At 40.6% G+C, this 17,660-nt stretch overlaps 1 protein-coding gene across 1 annotated transcript in view; it reads left to right on the top strand.

Moving 5' to 3' along the window:
• Positions 1 to 12,687, top strand: part of MYL3 (myosin, light chain 3, alkali; ventricular, skeletal, slow) — a gene marked incomplete at its 5' end in the record, with an annotated part of 14,367 nt that extends 1,680 nt beyond the window's left edge. Inside the window, 5 exons of the mRNA XM_010153093.1 lie at positions 3,420 to 3,569; positions 4,741 to 4,914; positions 6,702 to 6,779; positions 8,300 to 8,335; positions 11,880 to 12,687. Of these exons, the coding sequence (XP_010151395.1) occupies positions 3,420 to 3,569; positions 4,741 to 4,914; positions 6,702 to 6,779; positions 8,300 to 8,328 (431 nt within the window). The remainder of the gene's footprint in view (positions 1 to 3,419; positions 3,570 to 4,740; positions 4,915 to 6,701; positions 6,780 to 8,299; positions 8,336 to 11,879) is intronic.
• Between the last annotated feature and the right edge of the window lie 4,973 nt (positions 12,688 to 17,660).

The following is a 17,660-nucleotide window of genomic DNA, read 5'->3' as shown; positions in this document are numbered from 1 at the left end:
CGTCTTGTCCTGTCCTCTCCTCTCCTCTCCTCTCCTCTCCTCTCCTCTCCTCTCCTCTTCCTGACCTTTGGAAGGTTCATAGAGGAATAGGCAGGCAGATTGCTAGATGCTAGGATGCTAGGTAGAGATTTACTCCTAGGTAGAGTTTAGATGCTTCAGGTGTAGAATTCTATCTGTGTCATCATCCACAGTTGTCCTTGGATTGTTCCTGGCACACACTGTCATTTGTACTAGTTTGCACATGTCAAAACCTTGCCAAGAATTGTGCAGCCAGTTTAAGAAAGTGGACAATCAGTATTCCAGTGCTTGAGACTGTTTCATTTTGTGTTAAAAGCACAGCTTAGAAAGCAAGCACCACTTTCAATGATTTATAGCTGTTATACTGGCTGTTGGCATGACTTGAGAGTTGGGATTCACAGGAGCTCTAGATTAATATGTCGTCTTGATTTGTTTTCTTCTTCAGAGACTGCCAGCTCCCCTTTTCTTCTGGGTCTCAGTTGATCTTGTTTTGCTCTGGGTTCATTTTCATCTCTGTGCTGCATTGTTTATTTTGTAAAATTTCCTCTTTTGGGAAGTCAGCAGGAGGTGAGGTTCACCTGTCATACCTTTATATGTGGTTTTGTTTGGTTTTGTGTGTTTTTTTTTTTTTTTAAATAGACCTCTAATGTGTAATGATCACCTCTCTCTCTCTCTGTTGATCAGATGAGGACCTACATTTCTCAATGAGACTAGATGCTTCCCTATTTGTCAGCTAAAACTAGATCAATAAGATGTCCATCCTATGTGTTAGATATTACTGTCCATCAATCTATCACCATTGACCCAACTGGTTTTCTGGCAGCTGACTCTGAATTGGTTGAGGAGAAACAGACAACACAGCATGTCAAGGTCTTTTCCATCTCTATCTTCTAGGATACTCTGAACCTTCCACTAAGGAAAAAGACTTTCTTGAACCATACTTACTTCCCTGCAAGGATTTGTTGTTATATTAGCCCTCAGAATGTTATTCTCACAAGAAGAAAAATAGTCTGTGGGTGAAGCCATGTGTAGCACACCCATCTTTACTTCCCTCCTGCAACAACTGCAAGTGAAATTCGTTCATTGTGGCAATGTGTATTTATGAAACTGGATTTCTGGCCTCTTCAGCCCCCTAAATTGCTGAAAATAGAAGAATATGAGCTATTCAAAATGAGAAGATAGGTAGCAATTAGGCATATGAAAATATACACTGCTCCTGCCAGTGGTTTAATGTCTAGCAGGAGGACAAAGAAGACTATAGCTATGATGGTTTCCTTGCTTTGATGGAAACTTGCATTAAGTCAGCATATGCAAATTCAAATTAAAAAAAAAAAAAAGAAGAAGAAAGCTGCTTCTGTATATTGACAAAATGGGGTTTCCAAACCCACAGCCCAATGCTCTGGTGAGAGGCGGTTACATCTGATTATAAATTTAAAAAAAAAAAAAAAAAATTGAGTGAGCTGTCAGTAACTATGATGAATCGTGAACCTTTAGGAGGTGGTGTGAAAGATGCTCAGGCAATTGGTCTCAGGGATTAGGTAAGTGGCAGATGGATGAGTAGCTCAGTGAAGTGGTATATTTCTCATACATCTCAGTGCTGAGACCCCCAGGAAAGGACTGAGCTGGGAGTGGGTCTCTGGCCCCTTTCCCATGTCAGGAAAGAGCCCATGAAAATCCACTATTGCCCTCTGCTGGAGTAAGGTCGGGCAATGGGCTCTGGGCTCTGGCTGGTGACACAGGAGGCAAAGATCCAGGAGAGAGAGAGCAAAGAGGAGAATGCAAAGAAGAAAACAAGGGGGACATTAAGTAGCCCAAAATGAGAAAATGCATCATTGTTTGAAATTGTTGGGTGAAGAAGGAAACGAGTTAGGTATGAGTGGAATGATAAAAATGAAAAGGCAGGGAGGAAGGAGAAGGCAAACCCAGCAACAAGAGAAGAAGGAAGGAGAGCAGGAAATAAACAAGAGAGAAGAAAGACAAAAGGGGGAGGTGGAATAATGAGGAGGAAAAGGAACTGAGAAAAGAAGGATTGAGAAAATCTGGCATGCTGAGTGCATGGCTGAATGGTTGCATGAATCAGGATATAGGGGAAAAAAGAACCTCCCTGTTCGTGGAGAATGGGAGGGAAACCTATAGAGAAGAGCAACAGCAGGACAAGGGTCAGATTCAGGGATTCACAACTTTAAAGACAAAGGGATATTTGTGATTACTCACAGATCGTGCACTATGCAGTGTGCTCAGTAAAGGATAACAACCTACTGTTGCTTGCACCCCGAGATGCTCCTCTGTCTCTGCAATACGTCTGCAACTCCAGCTGGGAGAGGAGAACCTAACTAGTGTGTCTGGGGAAATCTCCCCTGGGATACTGCACTGACCCCATTAATTGGAATCACAGAATCATTTTGGTTGGAAAAGACCTTTAAGATCATCAAGTCTAACCGTTAACCCAACACTGCCACCACCACTAGACCATGTCTCTAAGTACAACATCTACATGTAGTTAGTGGTAGAACACAAACCCTCCCCATAGCAATGCTCATGTCAAGATACTGCTGCTTGCAGTGGTAAAGGACTCTCTCTTTAGCCAGAAGTAAAGAGAAGACCTGAGGTTATGTTCACAAGGATGTAGTAGAGGGAAGCTGGCTGTCTAACAAGGGGAAGGGCTCTGCATGTGTGCACAGGGGAAAGCAGGCAGATGTGAAGCCACTGGAGGGAATAATTGCACTGCTACACATGAGACCTGGCCTGCTATTGGTAGCTGGTGGCATACCAAACCTTACTGCTCCAGATCCAAATTGGGTGTTAGAAAAAAAAAAACTCAGAGGATTCTTCTGTATCTACTCCTTAACTCCTTAACACCATTAAATACAGCTGATAAGGTTTTCCATATGCCTTCACCCTCCCTCACCAATAGACTCTTTGCTGTGTGAGAATTACAGAAGGTAATCATTGCATATCCTGTCATCTGCTAACAGAGGTGCTCCTATATGTCCGTGGGCTGTGTCAGTGCTCTCTGTATAATGCTGAATACAATATCCAGTTAGCCAACGGGTAGAACTGCTCGACTTCTGCACCATCCTGAGTGCTCCTGATGAGCTGGAAAGCTCTCAAGGTCAACCATTTCTATAAGGATTTCTGTACTTCCCAATGTTAGCTGAGATGGAAATACCATGAGAAGAGCATTTGACCTCTCTGATTCCATTCCCTGATTGAACCGGAAAATGCAGGGGAAGAGGAAAACAAACACTGAATATAACAGCAACAACAAAGCTCATCAGACTTGTTCCCAAACTGCAAAATAAAAGGGTCAGGCAGAGTTAGTTAGGGGTAAGGTCTAGGCTTGACTTGGCTTTATCTGAGGAAGCATGGCATGCATTTTTTTTTATCTTTTTGTCTTCCAGAATTTAAAGAAGCATTCTCACTCTTTGACCGGACTCCTAAATCTGAGATGAAAATCACATACGCACAATGTGGAGATGTCTTGAGAGCTTTGGGGCAGAATCCAACCCAAGCTGAGGTCATGAAAGTGCTTGGCAGACCCAAACCAGAAGGTTGGTGTCCTCTATGTTGGTTTTGAAAAAGATCACTCCAAGAATTATTCGTGAAGCAGATGAAGACTCCATTTTCTGATGGAAAGATTAATTGTGAAATAACAAGGGATATGGAACGCCTCTGCAAATCACTAGCAGAAAAGTAAACAAGGAAAAAAAGTGATCTTGCAGTCAATATAATTGTCTCAGATTTAGGAGAATGAATTAATTTAATGGCCCTGTGCGTCAATGTGTTTTACAATGACAAGTTTCTGCCTTTTAAAATTACTTTGATGACAGGCATTCACATGTGTTTACAAAAACGCAGACATTTTGAAGACATCCAAAGAAATAAAAGGATAGACTGATTGTGAGGACACAGCTTGTTCCACAAAGTATGTGTTAGAAGATTTATAATGACTGCAGTCATATCTCTCTTCAACATTCACCATACACTGTATATCTCTTCAGAACAAAAGAAATCTCTCTCAGACCATATCTGCATGCAGGCATTTTCTAGATTACTTCTCTGTTCTTTCCTTTCACTGAGGTGGAACTGAAGATTAGGCTCTCATTCAACAACTATGATGTGTCAGGATATGGCAATGACTCAGTGGCAGGTAGGACAAGGAGGTATATGGAAACAAAATGTCCTCTAATGCTTCCGAAAGTCAAAGAATCAGGAAATGTGATACACAGCCCTGGTCCTGAATATTTGCACTGAAGTTCCTCTCCCAGTAATATTTAAAGCATGTCTGTATTATAGGGCTTCAAAGCAATGCTGGGTTTGTATTGGGAATAAGCTTCTCTTACTGTCTTCTGCTTAGTTTCATACTTTTATGCTGCATGAAACAACCTTGGGAGCCTAACAGGTTGATATTTATGTCAGATACTTGGAGATATCTATTTGACTATCTATCTGTCCATCCATCCATCCATCCATCCATCCATCCACCCACCCACCCACCCATCCATCAAAAACTCATATTTACCTCCTTGCCAGACCTATTCCCCACTCACTATCCATTCTTCCAGCTGTACTTATGATATTTCTATATCCTTTTCTCCCCTTTAGCTGGCATTTATTGCCACAGTTCTACCCTCATCACCTACCCATGGTGGATGGTCCATGGTTAATCCCCAACTCTCCCAAAATCCACCAAAACTTTCATTTCCATCTGTGTCTTTGTAGACATGAACTCCAAGATGATCGACTTTGAGACCTTCCTGCCCATGCTCCAGCATATTGCCAAGACGAAAGACACAGGCACCTATGAGGACTTCGTGGAGGGTCTGCGCGTGTTTGACAAGGAGGGAAATGGAACAGTGATGGGGGCTGAACTCCGCCACGTTTTGGCTACATTGGGTAAAGCAAACCTTTCCTCATGCAGATTCATCACATGGTCCTCAGTTATGAAGACTAAAAATACTTCTTTAATTTTGAAGCTAAAAGTCACTGACCTACAGCTCAAATATTTGTCTTCCTTCCTTCCTTCCTTCCTCTAGTATTTTATTTCTCCAATAAATACTATATTTTATGACCATCAAATTATGCAAACATTGGTAACCCCATTTATTCCTTCAATATTTGTCTCCCTTTCTCTGTATCTTCCAGAAAAAATTTTAAGATTAAGCACTTTTTTATCAGTCATCTCTTAACAGAAGGGTCTGTGAAATGGAAAGTCCCTGTTTTTAAAGGAAGGATCAATATCTCTCTGTCCTCCCAAATATTGACTTCAGAAGCCTAGTTTTTCACAAAGACTTATGACAACAGAATGAGTGCAGGATAGAAAATTTGGCATTTACCTAATGACAGGTTTCCAGTTTGGATTAGAAGGCTCTGATATGTCATTATCTGGATCCACTCAGCATTTCTAAAGATCATCTTTTTCTACTAGCATTTGTCCACTCATAAAAAAGGGTTGAGCCTTTTAAAAAGTGTTTTGGTTTAGACCAAAGGATTCCAATGATGGGGTTTGACCTGAAAAAGCCAAACTTTTTATGCCCAGGGGTTTTCATTCAATGACACATCCATCTCTGTTAATGACACAGGGAATAAAAAAAAAAAGCGATGCTATTTTCATTTTTATCACTGATGCTATGGGATCAGTTTGGGGACCAAATTCAGCAATGACAAAAAAGCTTCACACAGTCAGAATTGTTGCCCAAACGTGGGACACAGAAACCACTGTGGGCAGTTTTGTGAGCTTCACAGTATTGAAAGAAATTATTTTGTACTTACCCTTCTATTTCCAGTAACAATAATGCAGCAATGTCTGATTTTTAAGCACGAATAGGAAGTATTTCAATCTTGAGAATTAACAGTTCTGTTTAGAGTAGCTTCTCTAAATACTGGTCAAATCCTAGACACAGCCATATATTCTGTAAATTAGCATATTTTTCTGCTCAATTTTCAAAATATGAGTTGAATTTTCAGTTTCACAGCTGAGAACTTTTTCCTGTGTGCCAAAACTCAGTGATGGGCAAGAGGCAAGACACGAATAGCAGGGCATCCTCAGTGCATTTTGTTTTATTTTCATTTCTATGATTTCAGCTGAAATCACCCCCCAATTTCTTTCTTACACTTCTGGAACTTATTTGATCTCATCCTGAAACCAGTGCCTAATATCAGAATAAGGAGATGGATTGGGTTGATCTCTGCTTAACCAGAATGAAGCCTTACAGGCATATAGGTGCCTAATATTTAGGTAATTAAATTAAATGCAATAGATCACTGATCCAAATCAGAGATACTAAGTTTGATCTTAAAATCTTTCTGAACCTCAAACTCAGAGACAAACTAGATGGTGACTTTACTAAGAATTTGCTTAATAAGGAGTTGGTTAAAAGTGACCAAATCCGCTGAGATTTGGCACTTAGAGAAAGCTTATTCTTAGAAGAATGAGTATGTGAACATGGTATCATGTGGGTTTCCATATTTATTCTGTCTTTTTTGGTTTTCAGATCAAATTTTCTCAGTTTGCAAGTACAAAAGTAGCTTTCCTAGCAGTCAGCACCACAAATTAAACAGAAGAGTGCATCCCCCCGTCTTCTATCTCACTCTCTTTTGTGCTCTTTAGTTCTGTGAACTGTGCTTTGTAAATTCCTTAAAAAAGGCCCAGGTACTGAGCAGGCATTTTGCTTTTCACCCAGGTGAGAGGTTGACTGAAGAGGAAGTTGATAAGCTAATGGCTGGTCAGGAAGATGCCAATGGCTGTATCAACTATGAAGGTAGGTGTGAGCATTCTGGTCTGGGCAGTGTTCAGGTGCTTGAAGGCTTTGTTGCAGTTATCATGAGAAAGTTTAAACCTGTGGAAGATCTGAATCCCTGAGATCAGGGTGTGTGTTTTTCCAAATTTTAGACCGATTCAGATTCCATAATTCGTCTGATATACCCTATCTTTTGAAGGTTACTTGTATTTTCCATAGGTGGATGAGCATAGCCTTTTCAGATGGTGGGGCTGTATATTCTTAATTTGTTTGTTTTTAATTAAAAAAATAAAATTACATTATTTTTTACAGCTGCTCTCACTGTTCCTTGTCCTCTCAAAAAGAGATACACATCCCTTTTGAGACTTTCTTACAGAAAATCACTAAATTTTCCTTCAAAAACTCAGCAAAAAAACCCTTATTCTTTTCATCCTTTTTAGTGTCTTAAGAATACCACAAGACCTTCCAAAGACTTTCCTTTTATTCCATTTCTATTGTAGAAAGCCAGAATAAAAGGATCTGGTCGAGTAAGTCGACCATGTTTCTCTCCTGCATCTTGCAAGCCTACATGCTTCAGGCTGTTCAATAAAATCACAATATTCTAGTAGAAATCATGAACATGTTATTGTACACAGCTGAGTCCTTCTTAAGGTTATCTGGTGTCTGATGATTCTGTCATTTTGGTGATTTAGCTGTTCTGTCATTCACTGAGCCTTTTATGAAAAATTCAGGTTGGTGGTCTCCTTCTACTTACAAATGCTATTCCAGTGATTTGAGCTCCAGGAAATGTTTCTTATGAGAAGTTTATTGGTAGAAATCTGTGGATTTTGCCTACCCAAATGACTCATTAACTTATGATGAATTCAGAGACTTTCATAGCGTGAGGGGATTATTAGGAAGGAAAAAATATTTCCTTACTGCAAAACATATTTTTCCTTTTCCTTTTGAATTGCAAAATTATCTATAATTAATGTTGTTTGAAATGCAGAAAAATGGAACCCAAAACTTTTTGAAACAGAAGCTTAATTTGACTTTGAAATACTTTGTTTGTTTGGAAACTTGAGTTCACTATAGCAGTATAGTCACAATCCCTGACTTGATGACCTTCTGGAGATTCTGGATGTTCACTCCAGAAGCACCTTCGCTGCCCTTTGACTTAGTACAAATATGCTGAAGTCTTGAAAGTCTTGCAAGATGAGGACCCAGAGTTTCTCATGGATGTATATTTTGGAAAGTCAGTTCCATATGGCAGCCAGGAGTAAGGGATTAAACAAGCTACGGAATGACTGATGTGCATGTTCATTTCCACTGGCTACCTAGACTGCTGGCTATGCTGCACTGTACATATATTATCTTAGGGGCTTACAAAGCATTTAGTACCTGGTATCTGGAATCTGGTTTACAAAGTGGTGTGGTCTTCATTGCATCAGAGGCAGCAAGAAGAGTCAATTTAAATAAAAAACAAATTGAAATACCCAGGATGTTACTGACTTTAGTGAAAAGAAATTGATAAAATACCATTCTCTTTCTGTTATTTCCAGCTTTTGTGAAACATATCCTGGCTAACTAAACACCAGGTGAGTCTCTTCTCTACCCCTTGCATATCCTGTTACCTTGGTTTTGGTATTTGAGATACACTTGAAGAATATGTGACTGATCAAAGAGAGTTAATATTTTCAGCATCCTGTACAAGGAAGCAGGACAAGAATGATTAAAATGTTATTTTCATCATGTCAAGTGCACAGAAAATTGATAACCATTCTGCAATTTACCAGCAAATCTATACACCTTTATTTTAGAATTCCAGCATAATATATCCTAAAAGGGTTTGATTTCCCATGAACAAGTGCTCATTCCTTTATGATTGACTGGAAACTTCAAGGGATGCATATTTTTCAGTCCCTTTACAAGTCCCTGCTCCTAGACTTCTAAAAAGACAAGGAGAAAGAACTGAGCTGACTAGAGAAAGAGTGGACAAACAATACAAGGAGTAGTAGATAAGAAGGAGTAATGCATGCTTATGTTGATGAACCTACACTAGGAGGATAATTATTGACCCTCCATAAATCTGGCTCCCAATATCTCCTGGCAAATAGGTTGGTTTTCCAGGAAAAGGCATGAGCTTTGTCCAGCACATCTTCTGGCTTTATTCAGTAGTGTTCTCCAAACCACAGCACCATTAAGGGTATCTCTGTCTCACCATTCCAAGTGAGCTGAACATTATTTCCCGTATTTCCTGGTCATTGTTTCTTTTGGTATTCCTGGAAAAGGTGCCTGATGTTTTCAGCTAGAATTCACCATTAATTATCTCTGTTCGGCTCTTGGGCATGGTCAGACCTGAGAGTTAACCAACTCTGGAAAGTAACTGATAAACTGCTAAAAGCAGTGGCTTCTTTCAGATTTGTTCTGGGTGTTTTAGGGTTTGTTTTTTTTTTCTCCTGCTCTGGTTTATTTTTCTGCTTGGTCCTGACCAGGCCTGGCTTTGTTTTGCTTTTGGAGCTGGCATTATCCCAGCCCACCAAGACCTGTCTGTTGTTTGGTGACTTGATCATGTTCGTTGACACCCCAGGGAGGGAGTTAAGTAGGAGTCACATCCAGGTTTTTGGGACTTCTGTTCTAAGACATAATTGAACAAAATGTAGACTGGCTAAAAAAAAATTATTTGGTTTCTTTTCTTCTTATGGTTCAGTTTTCTTTCTTAGAGGCATTATGTTCTCTGAACATACACTCAGTTTTCCAACACTGGCTCTCAATTTTCCATTCCAAAGATCTGGACTGTCACACAGACATAGTGGGTAATCCCACAGCTACTGTGATCCTTACTCATTGTTTAGAGATGTTTTCAATCCTTAATCCTATTTTAAACCCACCACCATGGGAAATTCCCATTCTGATGCCAAAAGTCTTTCCAGTCGCCTAAAGTGACATCAACCATCGAAGACGAGTGAGCAGTGGTAAGCTGGAAAGCTGGCACATGGATGGGAGCTACAGCAGAGTAGCCAGCAAGAGTGGCTTTGCTTATGATGGGTCTGAAAAGGAAGCTGAGAGCTCCTGACTCACAGAGAACCAATGATTTGCCAATAAGCCATGATGGGCATCATTCAGGGGTGGCACCTTCTGTTCCCTGCTGTGTTGCTATTGGCATGTTTAGGGAAAAACAAATGCAGTCTTTATCCTTGAAATGGTGATGGCCTTTTGCCACAGAGCATCTAACAAACAAATCCCAAAACACTGGATTTGAACTCAGTGGCAATCAGGATCTGAGTTCCAAAATAAAGCTGTGGCTCATGTTTCTTGGCAATTCCCATATGCTGGAGGAAATCTAGAGCTGTATCCAAATATAAGAACTGAACTGTCTCTTTCCTTTTCTCTTTATTTTCTGAGCACAGTTGTTGTGACTACTCTTTATTGACTTTTTTATATACAGCCTCTCTACTGGCTTGTCCCCAGGTGCTATGTACTATTTATAACACAGAGTAATCAATTACATCTTCAATTAGTTACTCGTCCACTGTTTTTTTCAGTGCCCTCCAGCCAAGCTTTCTGCAGGATTATAAACAACTGTTCTTCCTCCATAGTAGACATTGCTGAAGAAAACACTCCCAGTTTGGCTACTTTGCAGGAAAGACATGGGCAGCAGGACACATTAAGCTTTCTCACATAGCTAGAAAGCACTATACCCCACTTGTGGTCCAATGACCACTACAGTGTAGAGCAGGGCTGTGGGATATGTGCAGTGGCCTACGTGGACCCCCTGTGCAGGCAATACACACCCTTGCCTTGTGACTGAATATGTGATGAGCAGAGCCAACCTCATCTCATGTTCTATCTCTTGGGTGCATATCTGTTCATGGTAGCTGATCAAACAGCCCAAAATGCCTGGAAAGAACACCTTTGGGAGCAAGTTGGATGTTGTCAAAGTTGTTCAGATACCTACTCCTCTCAAGTAATAAGCTCAAGTAGTAGAGCAGTTCAGCCGGAGGAACAGTCTGTAGTGGTTCAATTTGGTGTCCCATGTGAAGGTTCATGGTGTTGTTTGGGATGCTCCAGGTGTCTCGTATATCCACGGAGTCACAGATGGGATGAAGAGCCCATGGCAGACTACTGCTTTCTGGCAGTTGGCAGAGAGGCAGGGTACTTTAGGACATCTCAAGTGGCTCTAGGTGCTGAGGTTTGGGCAAGTGAATTGAGCTATGTTGCTTGAACTCATCTAACTGTTGGTGAAATCCTAGAATATGCCACCAACATTTGACCAGCTGACATAACCTTCCTTGGCTCCTGTCAGATTAAGATACCTACAAGTTGGTGTCCACTTGAAAGCAGGGTATCGGTTTCCAGACCTAACGGAGGTCTAGTTAGATGGAGCATGCGGAGTGATTCACCTCATCCAAGGAAGGGACATAGATGAAGTGATTCCAGCTGTCAATGCTGCGAAGGACAACTCTGCCGTGAACACTACGTCATATTTGCGATCTGTATGGGGATGTTCTGAATGCCTTGAGTCTCTCAAATTATATCAGATGCTTATGGTTCAGGAACTGAATCCTGCCTGCAACCTAGACATTATCTAAGAGAAATATCTGTGATCAAATGAAATGTCTGTGCCCAAATATTGCTGATGGGAGACTGGCTACAGATAATGGAGGGATAACAGAAGTAGGACAAATATCTAGTTGCTGAGGAACTGGACTATTTTCTGGAAAGCTGAGTCTTTACCCTAGCTTCATGCCTGACATGGTTATATTGCCTTCCATGACTCCTTCCCATGTTTTGTCCATCATCAACACACTGAGTGCATGACTGGGGGGTTGGGACTGACTAAGGATATTTTGTCATGTTGTGCATTTGCTTTTTGATGTCAGTTGTTATGTGCATAGTGAAGAGATGCTCAGCTGTAGGCCTCACTGCCAATAAGATGAGTACAGATGCATGAGAATGACTGAGGTCATGTTGTGCATTTGCTTTTTGATGTCAGGTGTTATGTGCATAGTGAAGAGATGCTCAGCTGCAGGCCTCACTGCCAATGAGTACAGATGCATGAGGATGACTGAGGCTGATCCCTGGTGGCATTGTTTGTTTTTTCTTTCTTCCTCTAATGCTTAAAAATAACTTTATTTTTAGGACAAGATAGGCACCAAGAACCCCACATGCTGGCCTTGGATTTCGATATATTGGAATGTCTTCTCATTTTTCAGCCCAGATTCCCATTATGGAGCTACGAAATGTGCTGTCCCTAAAGTTATTTGGATAAATATGTTTTTGTTTGTTTTGTCTTGTTTCTTCATGGGAAGAGGATGGCCTCTGTGGAGATTCAATACACTCAGGAAACTGAAGAAACTGGAATCTGAACTATGAATGCCTAGGCATTGTCATTCTTTTTTCTGATATGGAGTATAAACAACAATACACAATTGTTAAGGGAGAGGTGAGAAAAGGGGAGTAATTTTTTTCATAAGTAATTCAATCAAAAAACGTATTTGTCATTTAGCTATATCCTTCCCTCCCCTCTCCCTTCCGAAACAGCCAGACCTTTCTTTTTGTGTTTATTGCATTTGTTAAAAAACAGCTGTAAGAGACTAAGGGAAAAAAGAAATTAAACCAATTGTATAAATCTCACGTATGCAAGGAATACTCTTAATCTATAGAGAAAAACAGTAGAAGTAGAATGCCCAGCAATCAGCAACAAATGCAGACTTGTTCACATGTTCCTCAGCTTTGGAAAATACCAACATTAAAGGAAAATCCAAAGCAGAATAGAAGTGCACACAATGTTTGCTAAAATATATCTCTCCTCCACAAGGATTGCTTCCCATTCCAACAGTCTGACCTATGAAACAAGTAAAATGTATTTCCAAATGCAAACTGGAAATTGTAATATACATACTTTGGTCCTGTAGCTTTGCGAAGTAAAACATGGGATTCTTTCTCACCTGGTTTCGTCATTGTTTCTGTGTTTGTGTGAGGGAACGGGAAATGGGAAATAAATGCCGTTGGAAAAATCTTCAGCACAGGCAAAGGAAAGCTGAGAAACGTGAAAAAGCACACGGATGAATTTGGCTCCTTTTCTGGGGAATAACAATTTTAAAAGTAAAAACAAAAAGAAGAAAAAAAGAAAGCTATATCCTTTTTTGGGTGGAAAAAGGAGAAGCTAGAGGCTGGTACATTTTGTTAGGAAATACCAAAAGCTGTAAATATGTAACACCCTATTTAAGCAAGAGATATTGTTAAAACAGACAACTTGGAAACTTAGTGGAAGGAAGAAAATCACTGGAACATTGTAATACCAGGATACAAACTGCTTAGCAATGACAGAATAGGTCATCCCTGCAGAGAAGAATTGCCATGAACAAGAGAACGCAAACAACCAAATTACATGAATATGCAAGCTGTAGCAAAATGTACCACTGAATAGCCATAATAGAAAATCAGCAGATCGAGAGGTAAATGTAGTATCAAGCTGATGGCAATAATAATAAAATGCTAAAGGAAATTCAAAAGGCTAGTGCAGAGGGAGGAGCAGAAGATGCTAGTAATGACAGGGATGTCTTATATCCAGCCTGGGTTAAATCATAGAATCATAGAATCACAGAATGGTTTGGGTTGGAAAGGACCTTAAAGATCATCTAGTTCCAACCCCCCTGCCATGGGCAGGGACACCTTCCACTAGACCAGGTTGCGCAAAGCCACATCCAGCCTGGCCTTGAACACTTCCAGAGATGGGGCATCCACAGCTTCTCTGGGCAACCTGTTCCAGTGTCTCACCACCCCTTCCATGAAGAACTTCTGCCTGTTATCTAATCTAAACCTCCCTGCTTTCAATTTAAACCCGTAATAAAATACGCAAAGGTTCAAGTAAGAGGCAAAAAAAAAAATTATTGCCATGAGTCACTGGTTTGAGGAAACGACCTAGGAAGCATCAGTGCTGAACAGAGCTGTGTGTTGAACAGGCCATTGATAAGGCCATTAGATGAGCATCTACATCTTCTCTAGCGTGTCAGAGACGGGCACCAGAGACAGTCAGCGCCAGCTGTCCATCTCCTTCTCAGGGCTCCTCTTCTCAGGGCATCCACTTCCCCTCTCAGTGCTAGACTTGTCAAAATTTCCATCAAAATCAAGGCATGTTTTTTTGTTCTGAATTCTTTTCAGAGAGATTTAGTTGAATCAGGTGAACCTTAGGTGGAGGAGAAATCTTAATCTCTCCAGTGGGCCATCACCTGCTTTCTTCTTCAACTGCTGAACAAAGCCACCACGCTGCTGCTACTCAGACTCCTGGCAAGGGGTCATCTTGAGTTATTATACCTAAATCTTGCAGAATATTTCACCATACATTCCCGAACAACATCTATCCTCATCCACAGATGCAGGTGAGCCTTTCATCTGGGTATATGGGTGACATTCACCCATCTAAGCTCAGATATCTGTAGAGTTGGTGTCTCCATCTGTCCTAGGCTTCAATGCTTGTCTTACTGGCACAGATGGTATCTGTACCATGAGGATTACACATTTTTAGTGTTATTGTTGCTGTTTCTGCTGTTGCTGTTAGTAAAATCACAGCTGAAACACTCTCAGCACATGAATTCAGCAGTGGGGACTTACATGAGGCTCACAGCTATTTCGGGAAAACTTGACCAACAAGTCAAGCACCAGCACCTCAGCTGATGTGCACCAACAAGCCGAAAGAACTACCAAAGTGCAACACATGGGGCAAGCTGGGCTCACTAGGGGCTGGTGTTCCATCCTAAGTCCATTAGCAGGGGTTTTTGAGGAAGGATCACTAAGTCTGTCCAAGGTGTATAAGCAGAACTGTGTGGGAGAAGACTGGAAATGTGCTTATTGCCTTCCGTGTCTCAGGACATGCTATTGCTGAACTTTGTTTTGATGAGCACAAGATTCACTCACTAACAAACCAGAATAAATAAGCAATATCTCCCCCTTCCTTTCCACTTCTCCTCTCCCTTCCCTCTAACCCCAAATTAAAAAAAAAAAAAAAAAAAAAAAAAAAACCCCCATTACAAAAAAATTTTTTTTAAAAAAAAAAACCTCCTATCTAAAGAATGTTTCTTTAAAAAAATATGGGCAGGAGACATGCCAAGTTTCTAGAAGGTCTTTTTATAGCAGTAGCATCTGGCTCTTTGGGAGACTCCGTAGGGAGTTTTGTTGGTGACTTTACATCTGCTGTGGTTAAGCTGCTAATGGACTGGCTGTCTGGGCTGCTGCCTGCTCCACTGATTGCTTAGTACCATGCTTTGGTTATTTGAGGAGTTTGAGTCTATTGACTTCTTGCCAGAATTACATAGTACATTCCAGCAGTAACTTGCATTGCGACACCCAGTCATGCAGAAGGGGTTTCAGATGGAGGAAGGATATTGGCTGGCATTTCATTAGCCTCTCCTTAAACCCACCCAAGCCTGGATTAGAGTAGGGTGTGAAGTGTGGGTTGTCTTGGGTTTTTTTTTGATCCAGAAGTCAAATGGAAAGTGAATACTGCAATATTTTTTTCAGTGGTGTCCACAAGCAAATAAACAAGTAAATACATCAATAATTTAATCTGGAGCTCAATTAAAAGTACTTGTCCCCCTAGTGATATGTTCAGCTTGGTTTCTTATTTATTCATCACTCTAAAAGCTATTTTTTTAACCTCAACTAATTAATTATTGCTTTGGATTACAAAATCAAAATGCATCCAACTGCATATTTTCCAAACGAAGCATTTTTACACTTCTTGAGGTCATTTTCCTCTATGACCAGAATTATTTTTTTCAGCCAAACTTTTTGTCAAAATTGCACCTGATTTCAAACATGAATATCCTCCATAATGCCATTTCCTAGAAAACCTGCAGTTCTTCTCAGAACTGGTTTCAGGATTAATTTTTCTCAGCTGACCCATTTGGTGTTTCATAGCTTTTACTCTTCTGCTGAGATTAATTGTTCCTTAGAAACACTGTTTTTCCTTCCTCCATGGAAAATAAAATTACCCTAAACAACTGCTTCAGGAATAGGCTGTTTGAACTCAATTCAGTGCCCTAAACAATGGCATGTCTTGTCATTTTTAATGCTTTAGGCTATCGCACCATGTCTTAGCTGTGGCTTAACTTCTGCAAGTCCTGCTTTGAGTCTTTAGTGGAGGAAAGTAAACATTCAACTTGTAAGCTTGACTGATTTGCTCACATACACTGTCACTTCACAGACCTTCCCTGCATACTGATTCACCCCTTCCTTGCCCCACCAAGATAAAGCCTACCCAAAGATAGGTCTCTTTATCCAGTTGTAGCAGCAATGTTTTTGGAGGAGTAATGATGTGAAAATATCTGTGAATTCATGTTTAGTGGTAAAATTAAGATCTGGTTATGTGATACTGATGTTAAATATACATATGTGTGTTTATGCAGAGATGTAACCACACGGCACAATGTAGACAATGTGAGCTATGAATTCACCAAATGCCTTGTAATACAGTGTAGTTATTTTTTCCTAGTTTTATTTAACATAGAAAATTCTTTGGATCCCCTGAAGTTTCTTGTGTAGCCTATGTCCAGCTATCCTTCTTCTCCCATTTATCTGGTGAAGTTGTTGAAATAGTCAAAAGCCCAGCAGAACAGCAAAATGAATGTTTTCATTTATAAATCCAAAAGTGCCTGTGTTTCTAAACTAGCTGTTCTGTGAATTCCTTTCATTTTCCTGTAATAAAAGTGCCATGGGAGAGTTATGATGTATGCCAAAGATAAAAGACAGGAGAAATGAAGAAAGGAAAGTATATATGTGTGTAAGTAGACCTGTACTGAATTGAAACAACTGTGTGTCATTTGGGACAAAACTAGCATTTAGGGCTGTGCTTCTGTTCCCACCAGGAAGAATCAATGGGTGCACAGGAATAAGTACACAAACACATAGATAACCCAGACTGACATAGATTCTCTCAAGATGTAGTTTGATATTTCTGGAATTAGGTTTCTACTTTGATGATACTAGATGTTTGGGACCCTAGTAACAGATTACAGAAAAAAAACCCCAAAAACCCAACAAAACCACCCCAAACTCATGGTTGTGTAACCTAAAGTACTTCTTCAGTTCAAAACCAGTGTGTGTCTTCAAATCAGCTGAAAACTTCTGAAGGACTTCACTTGGTTTAGGTAGACTTATGGGGTGTAATCTTTGTCTACCACTCACTCCGTTCTGGCTTGTGAGAAGTAAAATATCAGTAGTATCTTTCTGTAACTTCTGTAAGTCACAGAATCATAGGATCATAGAAACTTTAGGTTGGAAAAGACCTTCAAGATCATCCAGTTCAACTGTTAACCCAATACTTCCAAGCCCCCTACTCACCTGTGTCCCCAGGTGCCTCATCCACAAGGTTCTGAAACCCCTCCTGGGATGGTGACTCTACCACCTCCCTGGGCAGCCCCTTCCAACGCCTGACAGTCCTTTCTGGGAAGAAATTGTTCTCAATAGCCAACCTAAACCTCCTCTGGCACAATTTGAGGCCGTTTCCTTTTGTCCTGTCCCTTGGGAGAAGAGACCGACCTCCCCTCTCTGCACCCTCCTTTCAAGGAGTTGTGGGGAGTGATAAGGGCTCCCCTCGGCCTCCTCTTCTCCAGCACTGTAGCATGATGGGTGGAAATGGACTGAGTGAGAGGATTTCCAAGTGCTGTATTTAGAAGCCAGAATCCAGGTTTAGTATGTACAGCTAATTTATTATCTCCGTAGCGGAGCAATCCAAAGCAAACTTCTGCCCAGATTTAGATGCTGAGTTCTCTCCAAGGTCCCAGATATATAACTTCTCCCATATTCCCACAAGAAAACCCCCAACACCCTCCTGGAGGTTCCTAAAATGTTTGGTCCTTTGGATAGACTACATGCTTTTTTGATACGATGGTGTCTGCTCTGATGCGACATTTGCTGCAG

The sequence above is a fragment of the Eurypyga helias genome, unplaced genomic scaffold (assembly GCF_000690775.1).
Source record: "Eurypyga helias isolate BGI_N326 unplaced genomic scaffold, ASM69077v1 scaffold9916, whole genome shotgun sequence".
NCBI lineage: Eukaryota > Metazoa > Chordata > Aves > Eurypygiformes > Eurypygidae > Eurypyga > Eurypyga helias.
Note: the sequence above shows the minus strand (reverse complement) of the source record. Positions and strands in the feature narration are given on the sequence as shown.